This window comes from Emys orbicularis, chromosome 9, assembly GCF_028017835.1.
Source record: "Emys orbicularis isolate rEmyOrb1 chromosome 9, rEmyOrb1.hap1, whole genome shotgun sequence".
Taxonomy (NCBI): Eukaryota; Metazoa; Chordata; order Testudines; family Emydidae; genus Emys; species Emys orbicularis.
Genome location: NC_088691.1, coordinates 27,347,855 through 27,364,377, shown reverse-complemented (window position 1 = coordinate 27,364,377; position 16,523 = coordinate 27,347,855). Strand labels below are relative to the sequence as shown.

Below are 16,523 nucleotides of genomic sequence, written 5' to 3'. Positions count from 1 at the left end.
TTTTTTACAACACAGTTGCATATGAAACGTTAAATATCGAGGCAGGTCACTCCTGTATTATGAGGCACTTTATATACAATAATCAGCAAACCTTTGGGAACGACTGAAGAAAAGACTTGCTTACATGTCACTGCGTTAGAAACGTTATATAGTTCCATTAGAGGCAATGGTTAATTGCTGAGTGCCAGATAGAATGATTACATCTGCCATCTCTAAAAGAAGTCGGAATGCTGTCATTCACTTTGAAATGGCTTGTTGCGTTCATCAGTCTAGATGGCATAGAAAAGTTATAACCATACAAGCCATATGGAGAATGTAAAGAACAATTAAGTGCTTCCCGAGCAATGGGACTTGATGGGAAAATGTTTCCAGATGCATGTAATCCATACAACATTTGATTAGCAGAATTGGGTACTTGTAGACACTGCCCAGTTAAGTCTTCAGATTTACCATTTTTCAGATTTGTTATGCCAAGGGAAGATAGCACAGGCACATCCATCATGAAGTGGGGTAAAATATGTGGATTGGTGCCTCCCAGTTTTTCGTGGCTTGGAAATACAAGTGACTGTTGTCTCAAAAGGCTTGTTGGACAAATCTTGTAGTAAAGGGGCAAATTGAGATTATGTAGATATGTTTCAGGGCATGACCCTCCAATGTTGCTCGCTGACAAGTGAAACGTAGGAGGTGAGCAAGATGGAGAAAGCAAGGAGTTCAGAGGAGATGGCGTCCCACCACTTGAGGTTGTAGGTGAAGAACCAGAACTCCCATCTAAAAATGAAAGCAAAAGTCATCAAAATGATGCTATTGGATGTTAACAAATAAGAATTATGGGTGGAATCCTGACCACACTGAAGTCAATGTAGCCTGCTATCATTTTCATCTAAATATCTACTACTGGAAAGGGAATTCTGCAAGCAGGACTATGGCAAGATCCATCCATAAATTATGCATCAAATCTTTGTTATTTAGGCCCCAGTTCAGCAAGGTAGTCATGCATGTGTGTGTAAACATGTGACTACTCCCATTAACTTTTTTGCGGCAGGAACGGGGAAAGATTTTATTTATTGATATTTGGGTTATTTACAATAAGACATTACAATTACATTCTCTTGACACGTATAGGTACATATCTTAGTACAGAATTAACAGTATTAAGCAACATCCTGTATATTGATCATACCTTGTTATATCATTAACATCTCTCTTTTTTTGTCCCCGTAACTTGATTGGAACTTCTTAGGTGCTGAAACTCACACACATTCTTAAATACCTTGTTGAATCAGGCCTCTATGTATAATCAATTCTCTTCTTCTGTTTATAAATGAACAGTGTCATGTTTAAGGTGCTCTATTTTCCTCGTGATTTCCAGGGGTTTTCCTTGCATATAACAATAGAAATACTTCTTATTCAGCATTGATGGCGATTTTGCCTTGCACCCCTGATCACAGGAATTGACTCATTTTATTTAGTTTCCACTGCAGTTTATAAGACATCTTTAATCACTGTTTCTCAAACAACTTTAAACATTCTTTTCAATTTAACATCCTATTTTCTGAAGTGGATCAATGAGTGCTTTCATAAATTTATTAGAAAAACAACATCCACTTATTTTACATTTATTAGGTTACTGGTGTATAATGCCATTGTTCAGCACAAGTTTTCAGCAATGTGTATTCCTGTTACTAAGCTGACATTATTTTAAGATGGCATCATTTAAAAGCCCCATTCTTCTCCTGCAGAAGTATTAGCACAGCTCCATTGCACCTTATATCACAAAATTTTGGATCTACTTTTTTCTCATTTATTTATATGTATTAATGCTGTCATGGAAAAAAACAAAATATCCCCAGTTGCTTTCTGTCACATTTGTAAAATGGTTGTGGCATGTTTAGGATCTTTTTTCATTTACACTATAATTCAAATTCATGTACGCAAGACATGATCTGGTCAGGTTTTATGTGTAATGGTCTATGAGGAATCTTTTGATATTCTATACTTTTTGCTGTCAGTATATGAGATTGATATAATGTGAAAGTTTAAGAAGTGATGCAATGTAGAAACTATTCTTGTTCTCAGATTAACTGCAGACCATATCATGTATGTATTTACAGGAATGATGGCATATTTTTGCACATTAAGGGCTTCATCTTTTTCACACTGATGTCAATTGCTGTTTTTATATTGATTTCAATGGGAGAGGGAGCAGGCAACAGAAAGGACCCATTCTCCTCCTCCTCCCTAATTCTCATTAATATTATAGTGTTTTAGGGGCAATTTAAGCAATGTAAGATCACATTTGTGATGGCAAGATCATTATCTAAACTTGCACAAGTCGTCTCAATGCAGCTAAGTTGGGGACAGTGTGTAGAATATTATTATAAACTTAAAATGCTCCTTAAAATGTACATAAAATGGTTTCCAATAGATCTTTGGATTTTGTGGGGTGGGAAATGAATAAAATAATACTGCAAATATGGTTCATCATTTTTATTAGGTACCATAAATAGATTGTTGCTGAGATTTTTTCAGCATCTACAGTATTCATTTTGTCTACGCTCTGTGTGTGTCACTATCAGTAGTGCACCATTCCTTGGCAGGTCTGTTAACTTTTGGAATGTGAAAATTCTTGCCCATCCGTAAGCTGCTCTGCAGTTCTGATGGATCTATGTAGGCATGTTTAGACTAGATGGCCTTGTCATGTTCTGAAATTATTTAGTTAAATTATTAACAAAAAAAATGCAAGTCCTATTTAGGAGTAGCTAATGGACACATTGTCAGTGTTTTAGAAATGCAAGCAGAGCATAGCAAATCATCGCAACAAGTCACTGAAAAACTTTTCCTGGGTCACTTAGCTTTCTTTGCAGTGCAAATATTTAGACCTGATCTTATTCCCATTGAATACAATGGGTATTTAGACCAAGCTGTGCGTACATGTATCATAGTATGTGTGTGTGTGCCCATATCATATAAGTGAAGGTGATATCAGTATTCTCAGCCCAATTGTTCAAAAGTCAGTTGGACCCAAAAAAGTCATGAAATTGTCTTGAAAAACCATGAGATTTTTTAAATAAATCATTTGCCTTCTAGGTTTTAAGCCCTTAGGATGTGTTTTTTTCAAGCTTTTCTCCACCACCAAGATGTCTAGAAACTCATTTTTATTTAAATGAAAGCTGAGATTCAGATATGTTCATATGGCCAGGAAATTGGCCATTAAGAAAAACACGAAATATTGTGGGACTAGCAATAAAACCCATGAAAGTTGGCACTTCTATGAAATGCACATCATAAATGGCTTTCATCATGCACCTTTTACCATCTTGCCTGCACTCTGCTCACTAATCCATCTCCTCTAGGGCTATTTCTAACATTACAAACTTCTGAACAGTATTAGCTATCTTTTGCTTAAGGCCGCTTATGTGTAATGCAGCCATCCAAAACTCATGCTGAAAAAACTTTTATGACATCCCACACCATCATTAATTCTATACAGTATTTATGTGTGTAGCCTCTATATCTATGTATCTTGAGTTCTTGATCTTATAAAATAGGAACCATTCACATTTTGAGATAATGTGGGCTGTATATGCCACAATATAGAAATCTTCAAATTTTTCATAAGGTAAATGACTGTGTTAAATTGGTAAGCATAGCCTTTTTTTTTTTTTTTTTTAAGTGTTTTCCAATGGTAGAGTCACAGTTTTTCATCTGGCTCTATGAGCAGACATTCTTCAAGCAAAACTTCCAGTGGACATTTTGCCTGTGTAAATTCTGCAGGATTGGGCTCCAAACAAATAATTTCTCAATGGAGATAATTTTTATTTGAAAAATCTTGCAACACTTATTTGCAGCTTTGCAGCAGTTAAATGTCCTATTGATAATTTCTAGATATTGTATCATCTTCTTTACTATTTAAACATTGGATTTTGTTTATCCAAAAAAGAATAGTAGGAAATGTTAGATAAATGTCTATCAGGGATGGTCTAGACAGTATTTGGTCCTGCCATGCGGGCAGGGGACTGGACTCGATGACCTCTTGAGGTCCCTTCCAGTCCTAGAATCTATGAATCTATGAAACCATAGAAAATATAATTAGATATTATTATGATCCTATTTCAAGATAATTTTCTAGAATGGAATGGACAATCACAAGAAATGTATGGATTTTGTGACAAGATAGCAAAATAACAAACCTATTCTAAATATCCCTCCAAAATAGCTGAATACTATTTTTTCATACAAGTTATAGGTGTGAATCCTGCAATATTCTCAGCTCCAGTTGAATGGTTAGTGGACATTAAAGCATTACTAAAATGTTCATGGGGCAAGTTTCATACTCCTTAAATTAATTTCTACAGGAGTCTTTCTTGCATAAGGTATGTGGAATTAGGTCTACAGAATGTTGTTTGGTATCTACTCACTTCCTCTGTGTAATATTTATTTTATTGTATGTACTCTTATTTTTAGATTTAATACATGGACTTATCAAAATCTTTAAGTTTATGCACAATGCTAAAATACATTAACTACAGCACTTAATAATTAACTAATTGACACATTATCATGGAAAGAATACAGACTTCACACCCAAAAAGGTGGAGCTCAGCCTGTATTAGACCAGCAGAGGGAATGAATTTTATAGCAAAGGGTCCTTCACTGAAAATGCCCCACCACCAGATGTTCAAATATGATGGCATTAACTCAAGCATCTCAAGATGGCCTTTAGTCACCAGATAAAACATAATGTGATAGATGGTCTTTAAGGCTTCAAACCTACAATAAGCTCCAGGAGGGTGGAATTTTGCACCTCTATGGAGCCCCACTGAAATGGTGCAAGGATCCTCCTGGGCACAGCTCTTTGCAGGATCAGGGCCTGAGGTAGCTGTCCGTAAACAAGTTGTTGTTATTATTGACTTAATATATTTACTTTTTTGTCCTTTTTAGATATTTATTTATTCTTCAATGTCATTTGATTTGAAAATGAATAAAGAGTTAATGTAAAAATATTGTCTCGCTCACAGAAACAATCAACTAGGTAGTTGTTATTAAGCATAAACATCAAGAAAGGACAGAGGCAGTAAATTTGAATTCTAATCCTTTAATCACAGTGCCATCACCTAGAATAGCATCCTGCTAATGTCATGTCATTTCACCCATGCACAACAGTTAGATTTTTTCTGTTTTACGCTTAATTTTGTTTACACTTTAGAAACCACTTGAACATTCAAAACTCACCTTGGGTTTCTGCACCAAAGGTCTTAAAATCCAGAGTAAGTGGTGGCCTCCATGGATATGTTTCCAAAAGTCCATCCAGCACTCCCCTATAAAGTAGAACTTGGAATTCAGTGACTTGGTGGATATGGCTCCTGCAGAGAATTACATTTGCGGACTTCCTGCCTTACTAGATATCTTTCATAAAGAAAGATTACATAAATATTCTAAAGCATTCTCTTTTCTTTCTTTCCAGTCAGTTAACAAAGTCATTTCAAATCTAAAATTAAAATAGTAAATTAAAAGTAGTAAGAAATAGAGCACAGATCTTTTTACACACATGAGAATGTATAGAATTTGTGGTTGACAATTTATAAAAATTACCTGTTTCTCCCAGGGTCTCTAAATCCTTTAGCAAAGGGATTCCTGTCTATTTTCAGTTTGGTAATCTATAGATTAAAAATTACAATAATCAAATAATTGTAGTGAGTAAATAAAACCAGGCGAAAGTAGGATTAAAATTATATAACAGGGGTATAGTTTTCCTCACTTCTGCTGATTGTTATATTGAATTGTATTGTTTAGATTAAAATCTACTTTCCTGGATCCTCCATATAGCCCTGTTGACTTCAATGGAACGACAGGACAAGATTTGGCCCAAATATGGCAACTGTTTCTATTATAAATATCCCTCCCTCCCTATGCACTTTAAAGCAGCACTTATTAATTATTATGATGATTCCTTAATCTCACGCAGATTGAGTTCCTTTCCCTTTGATATTTTCTAAACAAGTTTCCCTTCTATTTATTTTATCTGCAGTTTTGTGCACGTTTTTAATGCTATTTCCATAACATTGTACCGCGTTGTTTATTACAAAGCACCGCCTAGCTCCCCTAGTCCTGTGGCAGTCTGTGAGAGCAGTGCCAGGTCCTACAAGGTGCTGAAGTCAATAGGAATAGGACTCAGCACCTCGCAGTATCAGGCCTTTTCTAAATACAATTAGTATTTATTATTGTTGTTGTAGTCAAGTCCCTGGGGAGAGCAAATCTCCAGGGATTTCTTACTGAAAATACCAGCCCTGCGTAAACTGGCAGTAACAGGCCACAATATATCCTAGCGTGTGTTATGGAACATGCTCAAAATTAATTAAAAAAACAAAGTTAAAAATCCAGGATTCCAGCTGCGGTTCTGTTTCCCGGGAATCCAGCAAAGGTGAAGCTCTCCTTGTTCCCCGGGCCGCTTTACCTGCTGGTTTTGATAAGCCGTTACAGTGGTGAATTCGGTTTCCTTAAATGAAAAGGTTTTAACCCCTTCCGCTGGCAGAGACTGGATCTGGGCCAGATCAAATCTGGAATCCTGCACAATCACGTGCACTCTGGGTTTGTATTTGTGCATGGACTGCAGGATAATCTGTAAATTACAAGGAAAAGAGGGTGAGCAGCTCTCCCCTCCGCACAGAAAGGGACAAGAACCCCTGTGTCCGACTGAAATTCTTCTCCCATTAGCAATAGCCAAGGAGCTCCCGCCTGCTCCCGTTCCCCGAGCTGAACCAACTGCCTCGAAATCAGTTCTCCCCCTGACTCTGAACACCGCGTTAGTAAACTCACATTTGCGTTCGCCTCTGGGGAGATTCGTGTGTGTGTGTGTGTCCGTCCATTTTGCTTTGTAAAGCCCCGTTTGTTTTATTTTGCAAATACCAGCAAAACACACACCCCCTCCCCAGCTTCAACGGCTCGGCTCTCTGGTGCTCGTTTCTCCTGCGCCCCAAATCCCCACCAAAGGGCAGCACTGGCAGCGCCTCCTCCAAACTGCTCTCCCGATCTTCGTACAATATTTAGGGCGGAAAACAAGCCCCCGATCCGGATAGGAACTGGCGACTCGAAAATCCAGTTCGTTTAACTCAAGAAGAAAGGGACAGATTGTAGCTGAGTGTGGGATATTCCCTAAAATCTACCCCCCCCCCCAGCCGTGCAGGATTTAGGCGCTTTCTGTCACAAATGACTGCGGTGGAAAGGCTGTAAGGTTGCGGCTCTTGTGTGCAGCTATAACCCTCCTTCCCGATCTCTGCTGGGTGCTGGGCACTTGGAATAACGGGTCTCACTCAGGCTGGTGCTTATGGACACCCACTGAGTCCGCGTGGCGCTTCCCTGGCTGGCATCTGACTTGCCTGAAAAACGCTTTGCGTCTTTATCAGAGGAGTAGCCGTGTTAGTCTGGATCTGTAAAAAGCAACAGAGAGTCCTGTGGCACCTTTAAGACTAACAGATGTATTGGAGCATAAGCTTTCGTGGGTGAATACCCACTTCGTCAGATGCATGCCTCTGACGAAGTGGGCATTCACCCACGAAAGCTTATGCTCCAATACATCTGTTAGTCTTAAAGGTGCCACAGGACTCTCTGTTGCTTTTTGCGTCTTTAGGGTCTTGGCCTCGCCCCAAGGAGGGCCTGGAGCCCCCAGCGCGGTTCCTGGTCAGTCCCTCTTTCCTCAGATTCCCCTGGAAGCATGTGCCCCGGATCCAGCCACAGACTGGAAGCGGGATGGCCCAGGGACAGCGAGAGAAAGCCCCACACACTGTTCAAGTGCATTTATCCCGCACCCAGCACTGCAGCCGGATAAACCCCTTCCCACCTCTGCCCGTCCAGGGGCAAGTGACGATTCTCTCCAGACAAGAAATCAAGCTGAAGGGGCTGCGCGCGGGGGGGTGTCCGCCTCCCTGGGGGCTGCCCCTGCCCGCCTCCCTCCCCCCTGCCGGACGAGAACCGGGCTAAGTCCACACCTACATGCCCTTTGTCGTCCATCTCATTGTTGGTGAGTTTCACCCTGTCGAAGCTGATGATTTGCCTCATCCAGGTCTCTCCCGAGCAGGGGGAATCCGGGTGGATATAGAGCCTGGGCGTTATACAGGAGTGGTCTGTGTTCCCAGCCACCATCCACTGGGAGCTGTGGTAGACATACCTAGAACGGGAGGACACAGTGGGGTCAGCAGACAACAGCCGGACCACCGGGCCGGCAGCGAGGCCGAGGGAAGGCCTGTGGCTCCCCAGGGGCGCAGCAGGGCGGGGAAGGGCCAGGGCGTTCGTTGGGGTGGCCTGTATTTCCGGACGTCAACCGCCGAGGAAACCGATCTGCGCCGCTGAGTGAGATCCGCGGAGCCCGAGCGCTCTGCCGGCTCATAGCCGGGGCTGGGCACCGCGTCAGCTCCCCAGCGGTGGAGCTTGTTTCCCAAGCCAGGCTGTGCCCAGCCGGGCCATTGCAGGGAGGTGTGTGCGCCCTGCACGGGGAAACCCAGCAGCTGGGTCGGCCTCACCCATCCCTTCAGGGCTGGCAGAGCGGGGGCAAGGGGGGGGTACTCCTGGCCAGGAAAAGCAGGACCCCTGCAGACACTCTCCCTGTGCGCACGTGCGCCCGCTAAAACAAATGTGTTTTTAAGGGGCTGCAATTCAAACTCGGAGTTATCAGTTGGTCCCGCTGCTTTGTCGGCCTCTGCCTCGTCATCTGTGTCACCGGTGTGTGTGTGGGGGGTGGGGGTTAGGTGAGAAACAACTCTTCCCCCCCTCCCCCCGGTTTCCTTCCTGGGTTTAGGTTCCCCGCCCGTTCTCAGCTTCTGTTCCTGGGCGGTGGAATTGTCCCTGGGAGCCCCGCCGGCCGGCGCACAGCCCCGGGGGGCGCTAGTTTCATTGCACCCCCGGGCCCTGCGGGTTGATTGCGCTGGGGGGCGGCGGGGGTGGGGGAGGGCTGGGCAAGGCTGCTTGTTGTGTCTGTGTTGGGTCATTTCGCTGTTGCACCCAAAGCAAGGCCGGCTCTGAACCTCCCTCCGGTTTACACCGATAATCTTTGCACACACCCACACACCGAAATAGCCCTTGGTACTCGGGAGCCAGGGCCTGTCCCCTCCGGGCGGCGATCACCCCGTGTTCCTTTCACACACCCTGGCATTCGGTGACTGCTGGGCAAGCCGCACAGACCCGCGGAGCTGGCTTCCCCTCCCCACCCCCCAGCACCCTCGGGGGCTCCAGGCCACAAGGAACCTGCCTAGGGGCTGGGGACTGGACGCATTGCCCTGCCCCGGGTGTGTGCGCGCCCGGGGCAGGGATGGTCAAGGGAGCACCGACAGGCGAGGCATCCTACGGAGCTGCAAGATGCCTCGGTCAAGCGCAGAGACGCCCTAGGCAAGAAAACTCTCCCGGGGGTGTTTGCTGCGCAGAGAGGCAGCGGGGCGCGCTTTGCAACGCGCGAGTGAAACTGCCGCCGGACACACGTGTGAGAGCCGCCGCTCTGAGGCTGGGCGCTAGGGAGTTTCACCGAAATGAGGTGGGGAGAAGGCTCTTTTGCTGGTCGGACTAGTAGGTAATCAGCTAGTTATTGTAATCAACGTGCATGGTGCAGGCTGGTTTGGTTTCGCTGTAAAACGCGCGGCATTTGGTGGATCCGTTTCTTTACCTGTATCTTTTGGAGTCCACAGGGACCACGTCAATGGCGACGTAATATTGTTTCGCTGGCTCCAGACCCTTCACTTTCACTCTGACAGAGGGAAACATTCTCCTGCGGGATGGAGAAAGGAGCCCGTTATTCTCCCTCGTTCGCTTGAAGCTTGTAAGGCGGGAGTAAAAAGTTTCAGGACAAAGCTCCCAGTTTAAAAGTCGAAAACTAATTTTTTTTTAAATAATCCCTTTCGAGGAATGGGAAATGGGATTGCACCGAAAATATGAGGAGTGAAATCCTCTGGGGGTTGTCGCTCTTAGCACAAAACACTACACAGAACGTGCGGAGTAAAATATCTGTTATGCGCGGGTGCTCGTGGAGATAAGGAACATTTTAGCTGTATGTAAACAGTTGCCGTAAGATCTACTATATGGGAAATATTAACGTATATGCATGAAAAAAAATGATCGCTATAGTAAAACAGAATTCCACTGATCGTGGTTTCTAATATTAGGTTACATACCCGCATTTGTTGTTAACATTTGTAATGTTGTTCATATCGATATTGCTAATACTCGTGTTGATTAAAATATTTAAGAGAAAACACACACCAAATATAGTCTGTAGGAGATATATTGGAACATTAAGTATGAAGATTTTATAGGCTACTATTCCAGTTATCATGCATAAATTCATACTACACTTTTTTTGAACGCATGGCTACTGGTTTACTTCTGGTCCAGTTGCCAAATCTTTAGGGGTTTAATGAATGGTTTTATATTTTACAACGCTCTATAGAACGTCCCGTAGTTTTTGAATCGTTAGCACAAGCAATCGAAAGCACAACAAACGTATTTAAGAACCTGGGTTTTTCTTGGGCCAGAAGACACCCTATGGCTATCACCCATGAATTACATGCAAACACCCAGACCCCAAGGCTTACTGGCTCTGCCATACCTGCCGGCTTTGGTAATAATCATTTCCGTGCCGATCTCATGAAATCTTTTCCAGAGTTCAGATCCTTGCAGTTCCACGTGGATATCATCCTTCGCTTCTCGACTTTCGGCGCTAGCCGAGAAAGAAGCCGATGTGCCTGCTTTAGGTCTCTTTTCTGCCAGGAACAGAAATGAGAAGCATTTACACGGTTCCTGTTCAGAGCAAGTTTACATGTACAGAAATGCCCCCCTGCCCCTGAATTAGCCTGCAGAGACCCCACCCTGGGCACTGGCTTTCTGAATACGGGCTGCAGTAGAAGGGAAAATATTTAATCTATAATACTGAATACTGATGGTTAGTCTAGATTACTCTAAATCTAGACTAACCATCCCTGCGAGCGCCTGGAGATTAACAGGGCCCGGGGGTGGAAAAGGAAGGCAAAGGTTATTTTCCGTGGCAGGCACAAATCCTTCTGTGTCAAACCTGAGCCGAGGGCAGCGCTCGCCTTCTCTAGTTACGGGTTTGCACAGGAACCAGGAACCCGCTCAGGTGAGACAGGGCGTTCGGGGAGTTTATTCAAACCACCGGGAAGTTTCGCGTGCACCACCCGGGCAAGTTCTTCTGTCTGTTTCTATGAAACCTGCTGGTCTGCCGGGCTGGGGAAACAAATGGAGATGCGGCTCAGCTCCCGCAAGTCAGCCAGAGAGCTCGGGAAGTTTTTCATACATGGCTGTAGTTTTGCATGTATGCAGATCTCAGGCTCCCCGCAGCCTCTCCCCGTGACCTGGCTGCGGAGTTTGAGGAGCGGAACCCATCTTGCGTGAGTTCGTGAAGCCTTTAGCCACGAAGGAATCTCTGCGCCAGCTCCTGTCAGACGTTATTTAAAGAGAAAAACGGGGGATACTAACCAGGTTCCTGGCTTTTCCCGGTCCCTCTGCAGCCGGTCCCGTCCTCCTCTCCCTTCTCCGCTCGATGCGGTTGTTTCTCATCTCTGAAGTCCTGCAGTTTCCTCTTTGCGGATTTCCCCACTAAGGCTTCAACGGAGAAAGCGTGAGCTCGGGAGCTTAGAGCCATCCCGGCGCAAATTGGATCCTCCCGAGCGGAACTTCAAACCTGATCTTTTAAAAACGGGAAGGAAATCCCCCAAATCCTAAAATAGAGCGAAAAGCCCCCTCGGGCAGGAGCGGTAAGGTTCCTCCTGACAGCCCCTTCCCTCGCACTGCCTCCACATCGTGCATGCGGGCACCCGCGGCAGGTTAAATCCCTCGATTTATTCCTCCTGCTGGTTCTACGAGATTGGCAAGGGGAGGAATTTTTAGGGAACAGACCTGCCCTCACTGGCAAACGGAGCAGCTCCGATTGGGGAGCAGCCGCGTGAGAGAGATACTGTTGCATCCAACTGAATCAATAGAAGGCTGCAGGCACCACTGTTTGTTTTGGAAACTGTTGGGAGCGTAAAAAACATTGAGTGACAGTTCCTAGGGCTAAGGAAAAAAGGGGGGAAGACAGAAAAGGAGGGAGGGAGTGGGGAAAAGAGGGAGTCTGCCCCGTCTAGGATAAATCAAAGAGGTTACTGTTCTGCATTCAATTGTAAAAGCCAAAGAAATGTGACATAATTGCACACTAGGGGCCACTTTTCCAACAAAAGTGCAAATAATGTTTAACCAGAACCAGCAAAAATCTCTCTAGGCTTTTGCTACCCCAATTAAGACACAACGTGTGTGATTCACTTCAACTGCCTTGTTTTCCCTCCTCGGAAACCTAAAAGGTGTTATTAAAGCAAACTGACCTCTTTTGGGGTTTTAAAGCTCATCGAGTCAAACTGTAGTTCCCTACCCCCAGGTGTATGTGAGAGTAAGGGCAAGACGAAGGATTTTTTTTAACAGGATCAAGGATGTAACATTTACACGTTTTCACTTCCAAGGCAGGACAAGGATACTGCATCACTGCCACCCAGGAGCCAGCATCTGCAGCAGATTAGAAGGGGGAAAATAAAAATATTTTATTCAAATTATTCATTTCAGTTACTAATTCGAATAGCTTCGCGGTGTTGCAGATGTCCATATAACAGACAAAGGCAAGGCTACAACACAAGTCTTCAGAGATTTAAAATAATAAAAATGCAACGATTAAGTTACCAATTCTCAGAACAGATCTTCCCCTCATTTACTGATGAACAGAAATATAATCTGAGCCCTGCAAAACCCGGTCATTCGAGGGTATAGTTCCTTTCCTTTGAAACGATTTCAGCTATAACTCCAGTGACTAGGTTTCCAAATATTACAAATCTCTTCTTCCTGCTTGGAAATGTTATTGAAAAGTGCCTTAAAACAACTTCCATCCCGTTTAAAATGTGACAGAAAGGGAAATAACTGTATATTTATCCTTGCCAACCAATTTATACAAATATAATTCACTCATTATTGAGGACTACTGAGAATGTCAATGCATCATTCGTTCCTCCTTTCCCAGGATAAAAATGCTATGTCGTGTATTGAGAATATTTATACAATTAGGGAAAGTAGATATTGGATACTATTGTTAATATTTCAGCCAGTATATTTTATAATAAATATAATACTTCGCAAAATCAGCAAAGTTGATTCATAAAGAACCTCGATTTAAAAAGCAAAAGCAAAAGCAAACCAAACAGTAGGATTTACATTCTGCTCTAAATCCGCAGCTCTTATTTATATAAATCAAATTTCTCTAATTCAATAGCCACTTACATTCCGGGATCTCAAAGCGCTTTTACAGACATTAATTGAATTAACCTCCCAGACCTCCTGGGTGATAGGTAAGTGTAAAAAGATAAGAACAGTCTGGTCTTGATCGGCTAAGGAAGTCCTGAGGATGAATCAGGACTTGACTATTTTTAACCTCTTCAGAGGTCAACACCACAGCAGTTTCAATCCGTCTGATCGAATATTTATTGATTACTTTTTATGCACCCATCACACTTGTCCCTAGGGCGCACACACACGTTCTTAGAAACAAGACAAAATGAACTGCTGAAAAACGAACAGACTCACTCAACCCTAGGCTTAGTCCCTCTCCAGCAAAAGCTTCGGGAGATGAAATTAACGTGCCCCAAGCAGACTGAGCAATCAGGCCCTTTGCCAGCGATGTGCACAGAGGCGTTTGGGGGAGAGAGGGCAGAAGCCACTTTCCAACCAGGGACCTGGGTGCAAAGCTGTAGTACAGCCCGTTCTCGGTCACTATCCGTGGGCTGGAGCAGCGAGTGCACTCACACGTTTGCCCTCCACCTGCATCTTAAATGGCGCAGGGGTATTTTGTGGGTGAGCTCCATACCGAGGGCAAAGTCACTCCGAGTGAACAGATGGCCTTTATACCACGCCCTGTGGCCTTGATCTCTCCCAGACAAATGGAAGAGGGGAGTTCCAGACCTGAGTCTCCCAACCCGGACCCCTTGCCTAGTGCTCCCAGACGTTCCAATCCAGAGGCTTTTAGCATGAGTGTTCCAGTTGATCTCAACAGCCACAAAGACAGGTAGTTTCTCAGGTAGCTGGGGCCAAGCCGGTACATGCATTTTGATCAGCTGCCATTTAATTCAGTGAACCAGATTATTCACCTCTGATGCCAACCTATGTAAATCTCTGCCTCCTGACTGGCTCAACAGAGGTGTATTAAAAGCTTTGTTCTGGACCTCTGTCTTCACCTCCCCAACATGTCAGTTGCTTTTAAAGTAGAAGCAGCTGTGACTCTTATGCCACTCTTTGTAACGGGGAGATTTCCAGACATTTCTCATGAACACACTGGGAACGGATGTACCCATTCCTGTGGTGATTTCATGTTTGAGCAAACTCATGGACATTTGAACAGGCCATCAAGGGAGGTTGTGGAATGCCCCTCACTGGAGGTTTTTAAGAACAGGTTGGACATACACCTGTCAGGGATGGTCTAGGTTTACTTGGTCCTGCTTCTGCACGGGGGCTGGACTTGATGGCCTGTCAAGATCCCTTCTAGCCCAACATTTCTATGATTTCTATTTCTATGATTCATTGTCACAAATATTTTCAGGTAAGCCACTCATGGAAATCAATTGGCTTGATTCAGCCCTGCTAGTGGAGTGGCTGCAAATTGTACTCCCCTTCCCCAGCAATTGCTGGCAGGCAGGGTTTGTCTTCCCATGCTCCCTGGGGTTCCACTGGAGGAGGGCTGCTCCATATTGTGGCTAGGCCTCCATAGGAGCCCCACCAATGGAGATTGCCTGGAAACCGCATTGAATCAGCAGCCCCCAGCAACTTGGCCAAACCCCTCCCACTTTCTGGAGCTGTGCTGCCTGACTCTGGGGTCCCGCCAGAGCAGGAGTTGCAGGCCCCTTGCACCAGAGCAAGCCTCTGGGCAGTCTTTCTATCCCCTGAATCCCTGTGCTGACATAAGGCCTAGAGTGAGTCAGTCCTAATTTTGGGGTTTTACCGTATACCCCAGACCCCATAGAAGCCTTAGGCCTAAATGAGACAGCAGCTCACACACAGACACACATTTACGTCACAGGGTTCATGAGGCAGAGCTGTACCTTAATTATGCAGCAAAGGGGAATTGTGCAGCCATTTATGGGAGCAAAGCTTTGGCTTGTTAGAACACAGGATCCCCATCTGGCAACTAGATCCCTAAGTAGCAACTGCCTCTGCTGCGTCCTCTTATCCCCCAAGTGCTGCAGCCCCTATTGTCACTGCTGCCTTTGCTCCACCACTCCTTCAGCTGGTCACAGTCTCTGCTCCTGCAGGGCTCGTAAGACCCACTGGCAAGGGGCAGATTATAAATTGTTGATGCCTCTCCTTTCCCCAGCTGGTAAAGCTCAGAGTGGAAAGTCCACCGCCATCCCTGAGAGAAGGCCTAGGCAGACTGGCAGTTACTTTTGCCTTTGTTGGTGTCCTCACTCTGGAAAGATCATCTTGCTGCCTCTCACTCTGTATTTTTAAGGACAGCATTCTTGGAACAGTCATAGGAAATCCATCCCCTTCCACTGCTGGGGAAAGCACAAAGCAAAGAAAGAGACAGGGAAGGAGAGAGCAAGAAGTTAAAAAGGCCCTAAAAGAAACTTAAAAGCAGAGGTATGCAGCATGTGTATGCATTCATGTGCCGCAAACAGGGATTTATGCTTCAGTCTGAATAAAAGGTAACATCCACAGCCATTTCCAAGGTTGCATAATTACATTATACACAAAGCTTGAACATAACCATTTTACAGCTGGGCAAACTGAGGCATAGAAAAGCTTAAACAGTTTGCCCAAAGAAGTGTAATTCAGTTGTCAAGGGTTTTCTTACATAACCACCTCCCCACTCTACCTCTTGGTGTCAGCCTTAAATATACACAATAGAAGTGGCTTCATGGATTACAAAGGTGTAAGAGTCTAATTTTATTTTCATATGCCTTTTAATCGTGTCCCCAGCATTTGGAACATTAGAGTCTAGTGTCACTGTCAACTTCGAGAGTGAGTTGGGATAAATGTATAATATTCTGACACTGCAGCAATAGCAAAGAAATTTCAGGACTGCCTGAATCCTTTGCAAGATGTGGAACATTTCTTGTTCAAGGGAATAGGCAGCAGCTTCTGACTCTAGCTCTTACAAAGCCAGACACCAAAATGGAATTCTAAATTACAGGACAAGATAGAAAATATCTATATATAGAAAGTAAGATATATGGCATGTACTGCTGTAAGTAGAATACCGTATGTGTGGAATGTGCCTTGTCATTCTACTTCTTAGAGGTGGCCTAGATGGTTTTGCTACTTCTAAGTTATAAAATTATCTCTAACTCAGAATAATGGAATATGCATATGACTTGAAGGGGAACATGACACGTTTATGCGGAGAAATGGTGTGAAGGGTGCAACTTTTACTGAACAGAACAGGGTACACAACACAGCAAAATGGGTCTTAAACATGGGGAAGCCACAGTCACTGACCAGGGAAAATCTCTTGAACC

The 16,523-nt window shown here is 44.2% G+C and overlaps 1 protein-coding gene across 1 annotated transcript; it reads right to left on the bottom strand.

Annotated features, from left to right (window-relative positions):
• Nucleotides 1-157: 157 nt before the first annotated feature.
• TBX22 (T-box transcription factor 22) lies at nucleotides 158-11,641 on the bottom strand. Its single transcript, XM_065411140.1, has 8 exons — nucleotides 11,476-11,641; nucleotides 10,589-10,742; nucleotides 9,650-9,751; nucleotides 7,990-8,164; nucleotides 6,455-6,619; nucleotides 5,593-5,657; nucleotides 5,233-5,318; nucleotides 158-768 (listed from the first exon to the last, which is right to left on the bottom strand). Exons 1-8 carry the CDS (start codon nucleotides 11,639-11,641, stop codon nucleotides 158-160), a joined length of 1,524 nt encoding a protein of 507 aa, XP_065267212.1.
• Between the last annotated feature and the right edge of the window lie 4,882 nt (nucleotides 11,642-16,523).